Source organism: Anolis carolinensis, chromosome 4, assembly GCF_035594765.1.
Source record: "Anolis carolinensis isolate JA03-04 chromosome 4, rAnoCar3.1.pri, whole genome shotgun sequence".
Lineage (NCBI taxonomy): Eukaryota > Metazoa > Chordata > Lepidosauria > Squamata > Dactyloidae > Anolis > Anolis carolinensis.
In genome coordinates, this window is record NC_085844.1 from 101,944,480 (window position 1) to 101,959,492 (window position 15,013).

The 15,013-nt window shown below is 40.4% G+C and overlaps 1 protein-coding gene across 6 annotated transcripts in view; it reads left to right on the top strand.

The window, feature by feature from the left end:
- Positions 1-10,128, top strand: part of trio (trio Rho guanine nucleotide exchange factor) — a 446,368-nt gene extending 436,240 nt beyond the window's left edge. For all 6 annotated transcript variants that reach the window (XM_062979400.1, XM_062979401.1, XM_062979398.1 and 3 more), the window contains 6 exons: positions 1,085-1,247; positions 2,096-2,217; positions 2,300-2,378; positions 3,224-3,424; positions 4,556-4,694; positions 7,607-10,128. In XM_062979400.1, coding sequence (XP_062835470.1) covers positions 1,085-1,247; positions 2,096-2,217; positions 2,300-2,378; positions 3,224-3,424; positions 4,556-4,694; positions 7,607-8,149 — 1,247 coding nt within the window. In that variant the 3' untranslated portion in view covers positions 8,150-10,128. The remainder of the gene's footprint in view (positions 1-1,084; positions 1,248-2,095; positions 2,218-2,299; positions 2,379-3,223; positions 3,425-4,555; positions 4,695-7,606) is intronic.
- Positions 10,129-15,013: the final 4,885 nt, after the last annotated feature.

The following is a 15,013-nucleotide window of genomic DNA, read 5'->3' on the forward strand; positions in this document are numbered from 1 at the left end:
CCCCATTACCTTGGAGGCATCTACGGACAATGTTGGCTTTTTGGCTTAGAAATTGAGATGAGCACCAACCCCCAGAGTTGGACATGACTAAACTTACCTACTTTATCAGCAGTTGTATTTGAAAAAAATCATTTTCTGTCACATGCGTGAACTTTTCTTTAAGACATGAAGGATAATAATTTAAAGCTGTTCTGCAATCAATGAGACGAGTAGAGGTGTGAGGTATAAAAGTGGAATGTGTCCCTTCAAATGCAGATGGGAATACGGTTCTTAGATTTTCTCTTGTGTAACATAAATTAACTTAGCATGTGTTATGCTCTAGCACTGTTGTCTACAGTGATGGATTGTATAGGTTCACTTCATCCGTTTATATATTCCTTATACATTTTACAGTTACCTGTAAATCTAGGTTTATTGCTATTTGTTATCCTGGTGTGCGAGTGTCCTGCTTGCATAGAGCTTTTAAAAGATTGATACAGAGTTTTCACCTATTTGCAGCTCAAATGTTACAGTCCATTTAACACTTCAGGATCGTAACATTTTAGTCTCCTGTGTTCATAGATCCAGCCCTGTTTTTCTCCTGTAAAAAAAGCATTTAGATTCTCAAGTTTCTGATGTATGTCTTATGGACTCTTCCAGTGTTATTCTTCATCTTGGGATTCTCCCACGCAGATACTGGAAGCAGGATTCAAGCGCTCACTTCATCTCATTTCCCTGTGAGGCAAAGTGAATGCCTGAATGCTTCAAAGCTAATTTAATCTCCCTGGGCTAGGAGAAATTCCACATTTATATAACAACACTTTTTTTGTGAGAAGAGCAAGGAAAAGCTTATATGGAACCGAGGCTGGTTCCTAATTTTTCTTAAGAAAGAATTCTGGACCATGGGGGATGCAGACATAAGGCATGTGTTGTGCTCTGTTTTGTTACCAAACTTCACCTCTGCTACTAGCAACGCAAAATTTAGCCACAAGAGAGGTAGTATGTATAAAACTAGCATAAAAATATCTCATAGCTGCATGCATTTGGAATAATGAACATAAAAGTATGTTAAGCTTTTAATGTTTGTTGTTTTCTTCTCTTACAGTTCCCCCAGAATTTATAATACCATTAAGTGGGCTGACATGTGAGATAGGAGAGACTGTCATTCTTAAGTGCAAAGTCTGTGGTCGTCCCAAAGCTTCCATCACTTGGAAAGGGCCTGATCATAACACACTGAGCAATGACAGTCACTACAGCATCTCATTCAGGTACTGTGCCTCCTTGAGGGTTGCATGCTTTATACCTGGGTGGGAAAGGAAAGAAATTGTCATTGAGGAAGTTGACCATTAAAATTACTTTAGAGCAGTGGTTCTTAACCTGTGGGTCCCCACGTGTTTTGGCCTTCAACTCCCAGAAATTCTAACAGCTGGTAAACTGGCTGGGATTTCTGGTAGTTTTAGGCCAAAACACCTGGGGACCCACAGATTGAGAACCACTGCTTTAGAGGAAGGGGAACATTCTCAGCATTTTAGATTGGCTTTTTTTAACCTATTGAGACAGGTTCAGTTTGAAGGCAGCCATTGCTTTTTAAGGAAATGTTTTTCTACGGCACTGTTTCTTCAAATGAGGTTCCCTTAGCTCAATGTTGGGCAACAGTGAATGGTTTCTGAATGCCACATTTACACGAATGTTTGAGCCACAACATGCAAGATTTATAGTGGACTCTACAGGAAATGCTTACCTTAATTTTTAAAAAATCAGCCTGTTTAGCAAGCCTTGCAAATGTTGATTAGTAAATGTTTAGTTTTTGTATCTATTTTATATACTTACATATCCAGGGTTACATAAAAATATTCTCAGGTGGAAAGGGGTTGCAAGTGGAAAAAGTTGAAAAACCCCTGTTGTAAGATAAGTGATATGGAGCCAACATAGTGAATAAATGGGAAGAAATAGTTACATTTTTAATAATCTAAATTATGTACAAAATAGTTTGTTTTGTTTTGGGGGTTTTTTCTTATGAAAAGGACCAAAGCAAACTCTGATGAAAGAAAAATGGAAAAGCAGAAAATCAGCAGCTGAGATCTCACATATGCCCAATGTTTGTGGTATTTTGCAGTGATTTAGGAGAAGCATCTCTGAAAATCATTGGTGTGACCACAGAAGATGACGGTATCTATACCTGTATAGCTGCAAATGACATGGGTTCAGTTTCATCTTCAGCCAGTTTGCGAGTTTTAGGTAAGGACAAAAAAACTTAAATTATTGCAGTGACTTCCCTATATCAAATGTTTGGATTCAAATTATCTCTACCCTGTTTCAGGTCCTGGAAGTGATGGTATCATTGTAACGTGGAAAGATAACTTTGATTCCTTGTACAGTGAAGTGGCTGAGCTTGGCAGGTATGAATCAGCCTACATCTCTCTCTAAATACCAAGCAATGCATATAAATGTTACCTTTTTGGACTCCAACCCTCAAATTTGCTGAACAACATGATACCAGTTCTGAATTTTAGAGAGAAGTGGCATGCCTGTTAATGTACATGCAACAGTTCTAGCATTTTTCACAGTTTGTTACATAGTGTAATCCATTTCCAGGGTGAAGATTTCAAGACTAAATTTGAAATGATGTTTGTAGGACTGAAGCCTGTGCTTTCTAAGGGCCGGGCTTTAGCACAGCAGGTTAAACCACCAGCTGCAGTAAAACATGTCAATCAGAAGGTTGACAGTTCGAAGCCCAGATCAGGGTGACCTCCTGACCTTTAGCCTAGCTTGAAAGCAGTTAGAAAGAAAGATGTGAGTAAATAAATAGGTACCGCTTAAAAGCGGAGAGGTATTTTAAGGCACCCATGAGGAAATGCCAGCAATTCGATCAAGGAGGAAGTTTATGAACAAAGCTCTTCAGCAGGTAGATGGAACAACAGCACCCCCTCCACCTATGGCGGGAACCGGGAATAAGCCTCCAGGATGCGGAAGATGGTAAAAGCCTATAGATAGATAGATAGATAGATAGATAGATAGATAGATAGATAGATAGACAGACAGACACACCCCTCTATCTATGTACAGTTGTTTGTCTTATCAGTGTATAATGGCATTGATTGTTTGCCATATATTCTGTGATCCGCCCTTGGTACTCTTTGGGATGAGAAGGGAAGAATGTAAATACAAAAATAAATAAATAATCTCTGTCCGGTACACTTGCCTTGCAGAGCTGACTTTGTGCTTTTCTTACCTTATTTTCCAGGGGCAGGTTTTCTGTCATTAAGCGATGTGATCAAAAGGGGACCAAGCGAGAAGTGGCTGCTAAATTTGTAAATAAGAAACTGATGAAACGAGATCAGGTCACCCACGAGCTCGGAATCATGCAGAATCTCCAACACCCTCAGCTTGTCAGCCTTCTTGATACCTTTGAGACCTCCACCAGTTACATCTTGGTGTTAGAGATGTATGTGGGCCCTTAAGTTACTTAATTCAAATCCTTTGCTTTTTTTCTGTCTTATAATTTTTGGTCAGATGTACTATATGAGAGCCAGTGAACCAGTACTCTGTATATATAAAAGTCAACGTCTGTCTGTTCGTTCCAAAAAGGCTATTACTAGGTTAAGTGGCACTCGGTGATGTCACTGAATTGGTTGCTGCTAGGTGAGGGATTGGTTGTTGATAGGTGAAGAAGTCCTCACTGAAAAAGAAAGGTGACATGTATGAGGGGAAGGGAGGGAGGAATGAAAGCCACAGACTGGAGAAGGGAGGAAGGGGAGGGAAGGAAAAGGAAAGAAAGATAAAAAGAGAAAGAAAGGGAGGGAGGGAAGAGGAAGAAAGACAGATAAAAAGGGAAGAGAGAAAGGGTATGAGGGGAGGGAAAGAGAAAGGAGGGATGAAAGGGGGAGAATGGTCCCTCCAACACCGAGCAACCCCGTAGATATACGCAAGTTGTGTGCAGATCCAAGTAGGGTGGCCTTTTGCAACTGACAGATTGTGATTTTGTCAGCACCAATTATTTTCAAGTGCTGGCCAAGGTCTTTAGGCATTGTGCCCAGTGTGCCAATCACCACTGGGATCTCCTTGACTGGCTTGTGCCAGTGTCTTTGCAGTTCAATTTTAAAATCTTTGTATTGTGTAAGCTTTTCGTTGTTTCTCATCAATTCTGCTGTCGCTTGGGATTGCAACATCAGTGATCCATACTTCGTTTTTGTTTTTTTTCTATGATTGTGAGGTCAGAAATATTGTGCTCCAAACCTCTGTCAGTTTGAATTCGGAAGTCCCAGAGTAGTTCATTTTCTGTAACCTTTTCAGACTTGTGATCCCACCAGTTCTTTGTCACAGGCAGATAGTGTTGTTGTTGTTGCCATCGTCGTCATTGTTGTTATATCTTTTCTCCAGTGTAATGTGCCAAGAGCACTAACTTAGCCACAGCTTCTGAAGAGTAATGGACACTCTTAATAAGGCTGCTTTATTAAAAACCAAATTAGAGAGATGGTAATTGAAGGTTTTTTCCCAGTATTAGAATGCACTCTTTCTTTCCCTCTGAAATATGGAAGTCAAATTTGTGTTCAACCTGATGCTTCTCTTGTCACAGGGCTAACCAAGGTCGACTTCTGGACTACGTCGTGCAGTGGGGAAATCTCACTGAAGGAAAGATCAAGCTGTATCTAGGCGAGATTCTGGAAGCTGTGCAGTATCTTCACAATTGCAGAATAGTGCACTTGGACCTAAAGGTGAACAGAGTAACAGTTTATTCTTTCTCAAATACAGTCAATACTAATCCCTGTTAACAGCATATGCTTTGGAATATTTAGAAAAATCCAACTAGCAGATTCTTGGAATAGAGAAGTGTATTAGTCCCATCCCTTTACTATATTGAGACTGTACCTACTGTGAGAGGCTGTGTAAACACAACATAACACCTGAGGTACAGTCACACAGCCATATGAAAGCTCAAATAAGAGTTTTGTTTGCAGGCACACAAATAGATATCTGCTTCGCTTTCCATATTCCATATCTTGATCTTTATAGCATGTAACATTATTAGGGCATTTTATTTTCATTTATAATAAGAAAAATCAGGGTTTTCAAAAAATGATCCAGTGTAATAGTTCTCTGTTATATGATACAGGTTCACAGAATTATGGATACTTGAGGAAAATAGGACATGAACAGAAGAGATTTGTGATCCTAAGATTTACTGGCTTTTTCTTGTCGACACAACAGCCAGTGGGGCAGTTTGAATTTGTGGCATGGAGGAACTTATCTAAGGATGAGCAATATGTGGGCCTCCAAATACAGCTGGATTGCATGTCCTAGCAGTTTCAGCCAGCTTGACCCAGAGGGAAGAATGATGAAAGTTACCATCCAACAACTAGAAGAGTGGTTTCTGTGCACCCTTTCTTTGGTTTGTGCGCAGGATAAATCCACCTCATCCACCAAAAGCTGCTTTTAGCCATAGGCAAGGGGAGAACACCATCTACTACATTTCCCATGTATGTTTTCCCTTGCATGGTTAATAGCATCAGGAGGAGAAGGTTTGACCTGATGCATGGCATAGTGGGACAGAAATGGGCTTCACACTCAGTTATCTCTTAGATCATTAGGGATGCATTTGCCTCATTTATAGAGCACTAGCTGTGCCCGGCCACGCGTTGCTGTGGCGTTGTCTGGTGCTGTTGGTGAGAAATTGTTGAGGTAGTGGTGGTATTGAATGTCTGTTGTATGGTTGTCTTTATGTTTAGTATGCACACTGAAGTGGATTATATGGCAGTGTGGAGTCAAGATAATCCAGTTCAAAGCAGATAATATAAGATTATAAATGGGTTATATAGCTGTGTGGAAGGGCCTTGAGTCTACACTGCCATATAATCCAGTTAAAATCTGATAATCTGTGGAAGAGGCCTAAGTGAGGCCTAACTGTGCCTGTCCCCTGGGCTGAGTAGGTTGCTAGGCGACCAAGTGGGCAGAGCTTAGCCTTCAAACTGGCAGCAATTGGATAAAAACAATTATTCCTCTCCCTGTAATTAGGACTTTATTTTTCTTTTCTTTTTGTTGTATCAACCTAGAGCCGTGAATGATGGGTTGTGTTGTCAAATTTCGAGGTTGGGGGGCCTGTAGTTTTGTTGTTTTGTCCGCTGCCCTGATGCCATCACTCTTTTATATATATAGATTATACTGTATAGTTCTGAAGAAGAGGGTCATAATCTTTGAAAGTTCATCCTATAACACATGTGTTAATCTGAGATGCCACAGTGGGTTAAACCGCTGAGCTGCAGAACTTGCTGATTGAAAGGTCGGCAGTTCGAATCCATGGAGCGAGGTGAGCTCACATTGTTAGCCCCAGCTTCTGCCAACCTAGCAGTTCGAAAACATGCAAATGTGAGTAGATCAATAGCTACTGCTCTGGCGCTCCATGTAGTTATGCTGGCCACATGACCTAGGAGATGTCTATGGACAATGCTGGTTCTTTGGCTTAGAAAAGGAGATGAGAATCACCCCCCCCCCCCCCCCAGAGTCAGACTCGACTAAACTTAATGTCAAGGGGGAACTTTTACCTTTACCTATACTGTATAGTTCTGAAAAAGTGGGTTATAATCCTTGAAAGTTCATTTTATAACACATATGTTAATCTGAGAGATCCTTATCATGGTAAAAACATCAGGGCATTCCCTGGGCAATGTCCTTGCAGATGGCCAATTCTCTTACACCAGAAGCAACTTGCAGTTTCTCAAGTCACTCCTGACATGAAAAAAAAAACAGAGAGATGCCACAGAAATCTGTTCTTTTACAAGAGCAACCTAACACTGTTGGTGTTGTTCCATGTGTTGTAGATATATTTTCGAATTTTTAGCTAGTTATTTGTATTCCTAATATAGTCCACAACTATACTTTTGTTCCTCAGCCCCAAGATTGAATCACCATTGTGTTGTCCTTGGCTAGTCTTTTATTGTGTGGTGTTGTGATTTTATAGTTCTGATGTATTAATTTGTTGTAATTAAAATGTATTTTATGTTGTTGTATTTTATTGTATATTGCTAGGCTTGGTCCCCATGTAGGCCGCCCCGAGTTCCCTCGGGGAGATAAGGCGCAATACAAGAATAAAGTTGTTGTTGCTATTATTATTATTATTATTATTATTATTATTATTATTATTATTATTATATGTGTTGTCGAAGGCTTTCATGGCCAGAATCACAGTTGTGTATTTTCCGGGGTGTATGGCCATGTTCCAGTATTCTCTCCTGACGTTTTGTCCACATCTGCAGGCATCCTCAGAGATTGTGAGGTATTAGACCAAAAGCGGGCAACAGCGACCCCATTGTCCGTAGCTTTAAACAATTCTTCCTCCGTACATGAGGCAGGACATTGTGGGCAAGCATACATATGTGGAGTTGGTTCTGCTCCCCAGTCACACAAGATGGAGGATTCCTCTAGATAGGAACCTCATAACCTCTGAGGATGCCTACCATAGGTGTGGGCGAAACGTCAGGAGAGAATACATCTGGAACGTGGCCATACAGCCCGGAAAACACACAACAACCCTGTTATTATTTTTATTATTGTTTGAGATACAAATGCTGGTTCTTTTACTCTGTTTGATGCTTGCTGGACGATGATTGTGAAATTCTCCTTTTGTTTCCAGCCTGAAAACATTCTGGTGGATAAGAGCTTGGCCAAAGCGACAATCAGACTGGCTGACTTTGGAGATGCTGTCCAGCTCAACACCACCTATTACATCCACCAGTTACTTGGGAACCCAGAGTTTGCAGCTCCTGAAATTATCCTTGGAAATCCCGTCTCCCTGACCTCAGATGTGTGGAGCATTGGCGTGCTCACATACGTCCTCCTTAGTGGCGTGTCTCCTTTCCTGGATGAAAGTGTAGAGGAAACCTGCCTAAACATTTGTCGCTTAGACTTTAGCTTCCCAGATGACTACTTCAGAGGAGTAAGCCAAAAGGCCAAAGATTTTGTATGTTTCCTGTTGCAGGATGATCCAACCAAGCGTCCTTCTGCTGCACTGGCCCTCCAGGAGCAATGGCTGCAGCCAGGCAGTGCCAAAAGTGCTGACAGCATTGACATAGCCAGACTGACTTCATTCATTGAGCGGCGAAAACACCAGAATGATGTTCGACCCATTCGTAGCATTAAAAACTTCTTACAGAGCAGGCTCTTGCCAAAAATTTAACTTATCTTTGATGTTCTCTCTCATTCTCTTTCACTTGTCACTGAAAGTGAGGATGAAGCTCTCCTGCCAATCAGCTGTTGACTCGAATTTGGGGTGAAGAAAACAAAACAAACAAAAGCCAACCAGCTGCTAGCATGTTCATCGTGTGGAAATGCATTCCAAGTAAATCTACGCACGGTTGTACTTGGGACTAGCAGTGCTAACCTATGTTGGGGTGGAGGACTACAACATTGTACTCTGCAAAATGAAGAACTTTACACTTACTACAGTATTTTATTCAGGTTTCTGCAAAAAAAAACTTTTTAAAAAAATGTCAAACCAGAATTGAAATTTTGCAAATGATCTTAACTAGCATTTTCAAGATTTTAGACAAAAGGAAATACACCTATGTTCAAAGCACTGGTATCAAGAGACAAGCACGAACATGGAAAGACAACAAAATGGCTGCCCATGGAGGTAGTGTCCATTTTGGACCATCTAATTTTTATTTTCTTTAATTTTCTTGGACTTGGACATGGAGCTTTCCAGTTGCCTCGCCTGTGTCTATCTTGCATAGCAGTGCACTGAGATCGGACTCTGCTTATAAGTGCATCCAACCTCAAGATTTTTGCATACAAATAGAATGAACCATTTTGCTCTGATAAAATGTAGGCCTTACTTGTAAATAGATGGTTACCTGCCTTCAGTCTGTGTCTCTTCAATTTTCCCCTTTCTTCCTTTTCCCTCCCCCTAAATGGTGGTATTCCACTGTGCGGGTCTTTAGTTCAGGTCAGCTTTGTTTTGACCTATCAGAAAAGAACTCCTGGGTTTGGTGTCCAATAGGCCAACCTTTATTGTCAGGCAGTATACAGCAGAAGAAAATACTCTAAATGCACTCACTTTGGGATTTTTGTTTTGTTATGTTTTGTTTTGTTTTGTTTTTTATTTCGTATCATGTGCAATGTTGTGGCTTTAACATTTTATGCAACTATTTATGAGGACCTCTGTTGTAACTGTAATAAATATATAGAAAAAAAGCACATTCATAGTATGGTGAGCTTTATGACTTCATTTGTGTTTGGAATTTCCAAGAGTGGATATGGGAGAGGGTGGGTTTATCACTGTGTCATTGAACTAGTTGAACTTGAGCCTTAGCTTGGGATTTAATTCAAGAAGTCAAGCTGGTTTTCAGATTGTAAAATTATTTTCATCTCCTGAAATGCAAACTGGATAAGAAAAAAAAATAGAGTGAAATTTTTTCAAGAAGTGTGTTTGTTTTGGTGGTTGTTGTTGTTGTTGTTGTTAAAAATGCCAAAGTATTATTTTCCCCTACAAAATCAATCTCTACTTTTTAGAATTTTAAATTTTGTCTGTTGCTTTCTGTACAATAAATGAATGAATTTTCTGCTCTTTGAAGAAAATACTGTCAAGCAGTAGCGGTTATAACCAAGAACAGAAGTTGGCATACAATTACTGTCTCTTGTTTTTTAAAAAATGGTTTATAAAATGTTTAAAATATGTGGAATATTAAGATATTGATGGTTTTCTGTGCATTGGCAAGCTGACATGGATGTTTAATCATCCATGTTTCTCTTCATATGTAATCCCTGTTGAAAGACACCAAGCCCGAATCCCATACGAAGTAGACATTGCAGTTGGTCTTAAGCCCTGACCTGGCTTGGGTTTTAATTTCACTATTTGCAATTTATGTTGTAATCTATTTATTTCTTCTTTGTGTTGGTTTTTTGTAAAGTTGTACAGAAACTTTTTAAACAAGAATTGAAAATCAAAACTGGATGAATGTGTATTCATACCAACCATAACTTTTTTTTTGCTTATGAATTATAATTTCATTTCTTATTTTAGTTGGGAGGTTTTGCTTTATTTTGCATGTATATTTCTTTGTACAGTGATGTTGTGTGTTTACACAGTATGATGTGATGTAAATAATTTATTTTGCCATCAGTTATTTTAAAAAAAAATTAAACATATTTAACAGATGTGCCTGATTAATATTTTTTATCGGAGGCCTCTCTAGTGGATCCAAGATTGCAAATGCTTATCATCAAACTATTTTTTGTCGAAGGCTTTCATGGCCAGAATCACTGGGTTACTGTGAGTTTTTTAGGCTGCATGGCCATGTTCCAGATGCATTCTCTCACAAAGCTTCGCCCACATCTATGGCAGGCATCCTCAGAGGTTGTGAGGTCTGTTGGAAACTATGCAAGTGGGGTTTATATATCTGGGGAATGTCCAGGGTTGGAGAAAGAACTCTTGTCTGTGTGAATGTTGCAGTTGGCCAGTTTGATTAGCACTGAATGTTCTTGCAGCTTTAAAGCCTGGCTGCTTCCTGTCTGGGCAAATCCTTTGTTTGGAGGTGTTAGCTGGCCCTGATTGTTTCCTATCTGGAATTCCCCTGTTTTCTGAGTGCTCTCACCATATATTAAGGGAACCACCAACTCTAAAATCAGCACAGTAAATAAAGAACACTCAGAAAACGGGAATTCTAGACAGGATACCATCAGGGCCAACTAACACCTCCCAACAAAGGATTCCCCCAGGCAGAAAGCAGCCAGGCTTTAAAGCTGCAAGACCCTTCAATGCTAATCAAGGTGGCTAAATGTTACATTCACACTTGCCTCAAACAGACAAAGAGTTCTTTCTCCCACCCTGGACATTATTCCACAGATATATAAACCCCACTTGCCTAGTTTTCAACAAACCTCACAACCTCTGAGAATGCCTGCCATAGATGTGGGCGAAACGTCAGGAGAGAGTACTTCTGGAACATGGCCATACAGCCTGGAAAACTCACAGCAACACAACAAACTATTGTTTCTTACAGAAACAAATTGCAAGTGTAGCAAAGGTAAAAGTAGCTTAAAACCTCCAGCTGGGCCTATGGCAAGACTAGCTTCACATGGCAAGCAAAATAATTCACAATTAAACTGGAATGGGATAGAATTAGGAAGAGGCTGAAAAGACAGATGGGTAAAGAAAAAAGGGCTTAGTGAGCAAGTGCAGGATACATGAGTTTGAGAACAGCAATCGAAAAACAGTTTTGGAGATGAAGACATCAAATACTATCACAGGTCATATAGAAAAGAACATCAGCAGTGATGTACTATTGTCTTACAGAATGATTTGAATTATGAAGCCAAACAAATGGCTGTGGGATTCTAGTCTAGTGTAATCTGATCGTATATCAACTGGACCTCCCTAGAGATGGACCGTCCAACGAAAATGATGTCATTCTTAAAGAACAAAATTATAGCATGAAATTGTATGTTAATACAGCAGTGTATAAACAAATGCAGCTATTGATCTGAACTAATTTAGAATGCACACTACACAACACACTGAGAATACAGTGTGCATAATAAAAGCCTTCCTGGAGTCTTTAAAAATTCAGTTCTGCCTAAGCCTAAAAACTGACATTAGTAATAAGAGGCTGGAGTCACATTTGGAATGAATACTAATGCAAGAAGATATACCGTACTGATGGGGGAAAAGTAGATAAGATGATAAAGTATCCATTTTTTTTTCATTTCCCAGTATCTGAAAGATCTCGCAACAAATGGGATTTGGGGAATGAATACCTAAGATGATTTATCACCTGTTTTATTGTAAATAGAAGAGTCAAATAGTTGAAAATGAACTCCTGCTTAAGGGAGATCTGTTGGAAAATTACTTCTAGGGAAGGGAATGAAGTTCAATATTGGTTTCTAGTTTCCAGTCCCTTATTTCACAAAGCTAAGTCAGCAATCTGAATAAAGAACCACGTATGCCTTCCTACACCCAAAATTATCTTTGGACTGTCCTATACCTTTCCATCACTCCGCTCAAAATGGTCCAAATATTTTTCAGGTCCAAATTTATATTTTTCTGCAATGTATTTTAACTCGGGTTGAATAAGAAAACTTCAAACAAGGAATGGATTTTGTAATAAATACATTCTTTTGATGGATGATCATGGAAATAATGGTAGTAACAAGAAATTCTGGATAGGATTCACAGTTTGTCTGGTTATGCTGGTTTGTGAGGACAACTACTGTACAGATATAATAAATGTTCATTTTTTTGGTCAACAATAAATGTGAATTCTTCTTCATGGAAAAATAAGACATCCCCTGGAAATAAGACCTAGCATATCTTTGGGAGCAAAAATTAATATAAGACACTATCTTATTTTCACGGAAACAGGGTATATAAGTTGGAGGAAAATGGGCCCTCACATTTAAACACTAGGATTAGTCTCTATAACAAGCACTCATTCTCAATAATTTACAAATATAGAAAGTTATGACAGCCTGAATGGCATTTATATGATAATTTCCCTCAGGAAAATCAAAATTAACAATTTACAATAGAAAGCATTCCTACCAATGGATAATATATTTTTACTTAATTTTTTTTAAAATTAAACATCTATGTTTTTGTGTTGTTGAAGGCTTTCATGGCCAGAATAACTGGATTGCTGTGAGTTTTCCAAGCAGTATGGCCATGTTCCAGAAGCATTCTCTCCTGACATTTCGCCCACATCTATGGGCTTTAAAATCAGGACAGTAAATAAAAAACAACACTCAAAAAACAGGGGAATTCCAGTCAGGAAACAAACAGGGCCAGCTAACACTTCCCAACAAAAGATTCCCCAGGCAGGAAACAGCCAGGCTTTGAAGCTGAAAGGCTAGTCAATGCTAATCAAGCTGGCCAGTTGCAACATTCACACTTGCCTCAAACAGACAAGAGTTCTTTCTCCCAGACAAGAGTTCTTTCTCGCCTGCACATTCCACAGATATATAAACCCCACTTGCCTAGTTTCCAACAACAGATCTCACAACCTCTGAGGATGCCTTTTTTAAGGCTGAAAAACGTCTCTTTGGCTTATACTCAGGTGAGGGTTCTGGTGGGAAGGTGTGGGGCTTAAAGAAGGTCTTCTTTCAGCCCATGCCTTCTGTCCAGGACCCACTTCCCTGCTGAGCAACCTAGCTCTCCTTTCCTCCTCCCTCCCTGCGCACATGCCTTTTCCTCCCTCTCCCTGCTGCTGCTGCTGCTGCCCAGGATCCGAGGTCTGGAGTCGGATCCCACCCTTGCCTGCTTTGTTTCTTTCCTTCCTGCCTGGGAGATCTGCTCCATTGCTTCCCTGTCTGGTCTGGCTTTCCCGGTCCTTGCTGGGAGATCTGCTCCGTTGCTTCCGCTCTCTGGTCTAGCTTCCTCTTTCTTTCTCTCTCTCTCCCTCCTCCTCCCTCCCTCCTTGATTCCTGGCTTCTGTCCTGGCTGGGAGATATGCTCCGTTGCTTCTCTGTCTGATCTGACTTTTCCTCTATCTATCTATCTATCTATCTATCTATCTATCTATCTATCTATCTATCTATCTCCTTGATTTCTGGCTTCAGTCCTACCTGGGATATCTGCTTCCTTGTTTCCCTCTCTGATCTGGCTCTCTCTCTCTCTCTCCTTCCTTCTTGCCTTCAGTTCTGGCTGGGAGATCTGCTCCCTTGCTTCCCTCTCTGGTCTGGCTTTCCTTCTCAATCTCTCCCTCCTTGATTCCTGGCTTCAGTCCTGGCTGGAAGATCTGCTCCCTTGTTTCCCTCTCTGGTCTGGCTTTCCTTCTCAATCTCTCCCTCCTTGATTCCTGGCTTCAGTCCTGGCTGGGAGATCTGCTCAGTTGCTTCCCTCTCTAGTCTGGCTCCCCCCCCCCCTCTCTCCTTCCTTCCTACCTTATTTTACTCTATTATTATTATTGACACAAAGACACAGCAAACGAGATCTATATGCTGGATTTCACATTACAAAATCACAAGTCGAACACTTCCCAAGTATTTAGGACTGTGTGATGTATTTTTTAATGATGCGCGCAGATCCCTGTAAGGTGGCATTTTGCAGTTGACAGATCGTAATTTTGTCAATGTTTATTGTTCCCAAATGCCAGCTGAGATCTTTTGGCATGGCACCCAGTGTGCCCATCACCACCGGGACCACCTGCACTGCCAGAGCCTTTGCTGTTTGATCTTGAGGTCCTGATAACGGTTGAGTTTTTCCTGTTGTTTTTCGTCAATCCAATTGTCACCTGGTATAGCAACATCAATAATCCAAACTTTTTTATTTTCCACAACCGTGAGGTCTGGTGTGTTGTGTTCCAAAACTTTGTCAGTCTAGATTTAAAAGTCCCACAGTACTTTTGCCTGCTCATTTTCCACTACCTTTGCAGGTTTGTGATCCCACCAGTTCTTGACTACTGGCAGGTGGTACTTGTGACATAGATTCCAATGGATCATGTGGGCCATATAGTTGTGCCTCTGTTTGTAGTCTGTCTGTGCAATTTTCTTACAGCAGCTGAGGATATGATCAATAGTTTCGTCAGCTTTCTTGCAAAGTCTGCATTTTGGGCCATTAGCTGATTTTTCAATCTTGGCCTTAATTGCATTTGTTCTGATGGCTTGCTCCTGGACTGCAAGAATCAGGCCTTCTGTCTCCTTCTTCAGTGTCCCATTGGTGAACCATAGCCAGGTCTTCTCCTTATCAGCTTTTCCTTCAATTTTGTCAAGGAACTGCCCGTGCAATGCTTTGTTGTGCCAACTGTCAGCTCTAATTTGTATTGCAGTCTTCTTGTACTGATTCTTTGTCTGCTGTGCTTTGAGGAGTTTCTGATTTTTGACTTCAATCAAAGCAGGTTCTTCACTTTCCTTTACATATTCTGCCAGAGTATGTTCTTCTTCTTTGACCTCTTGTTTTACTTGTAAGAGTCCTCTGCCCCCTGATCTTCTAGGCAGATATAGCCGGTCAACATCACTGTGAGGATGAAGTGAATGATGAATGGTCATGAGTTTTCTTGTTTTTCTGTCCAAATTGTCCAGTTCCATCTGTGTCCAATTTATGATGCTA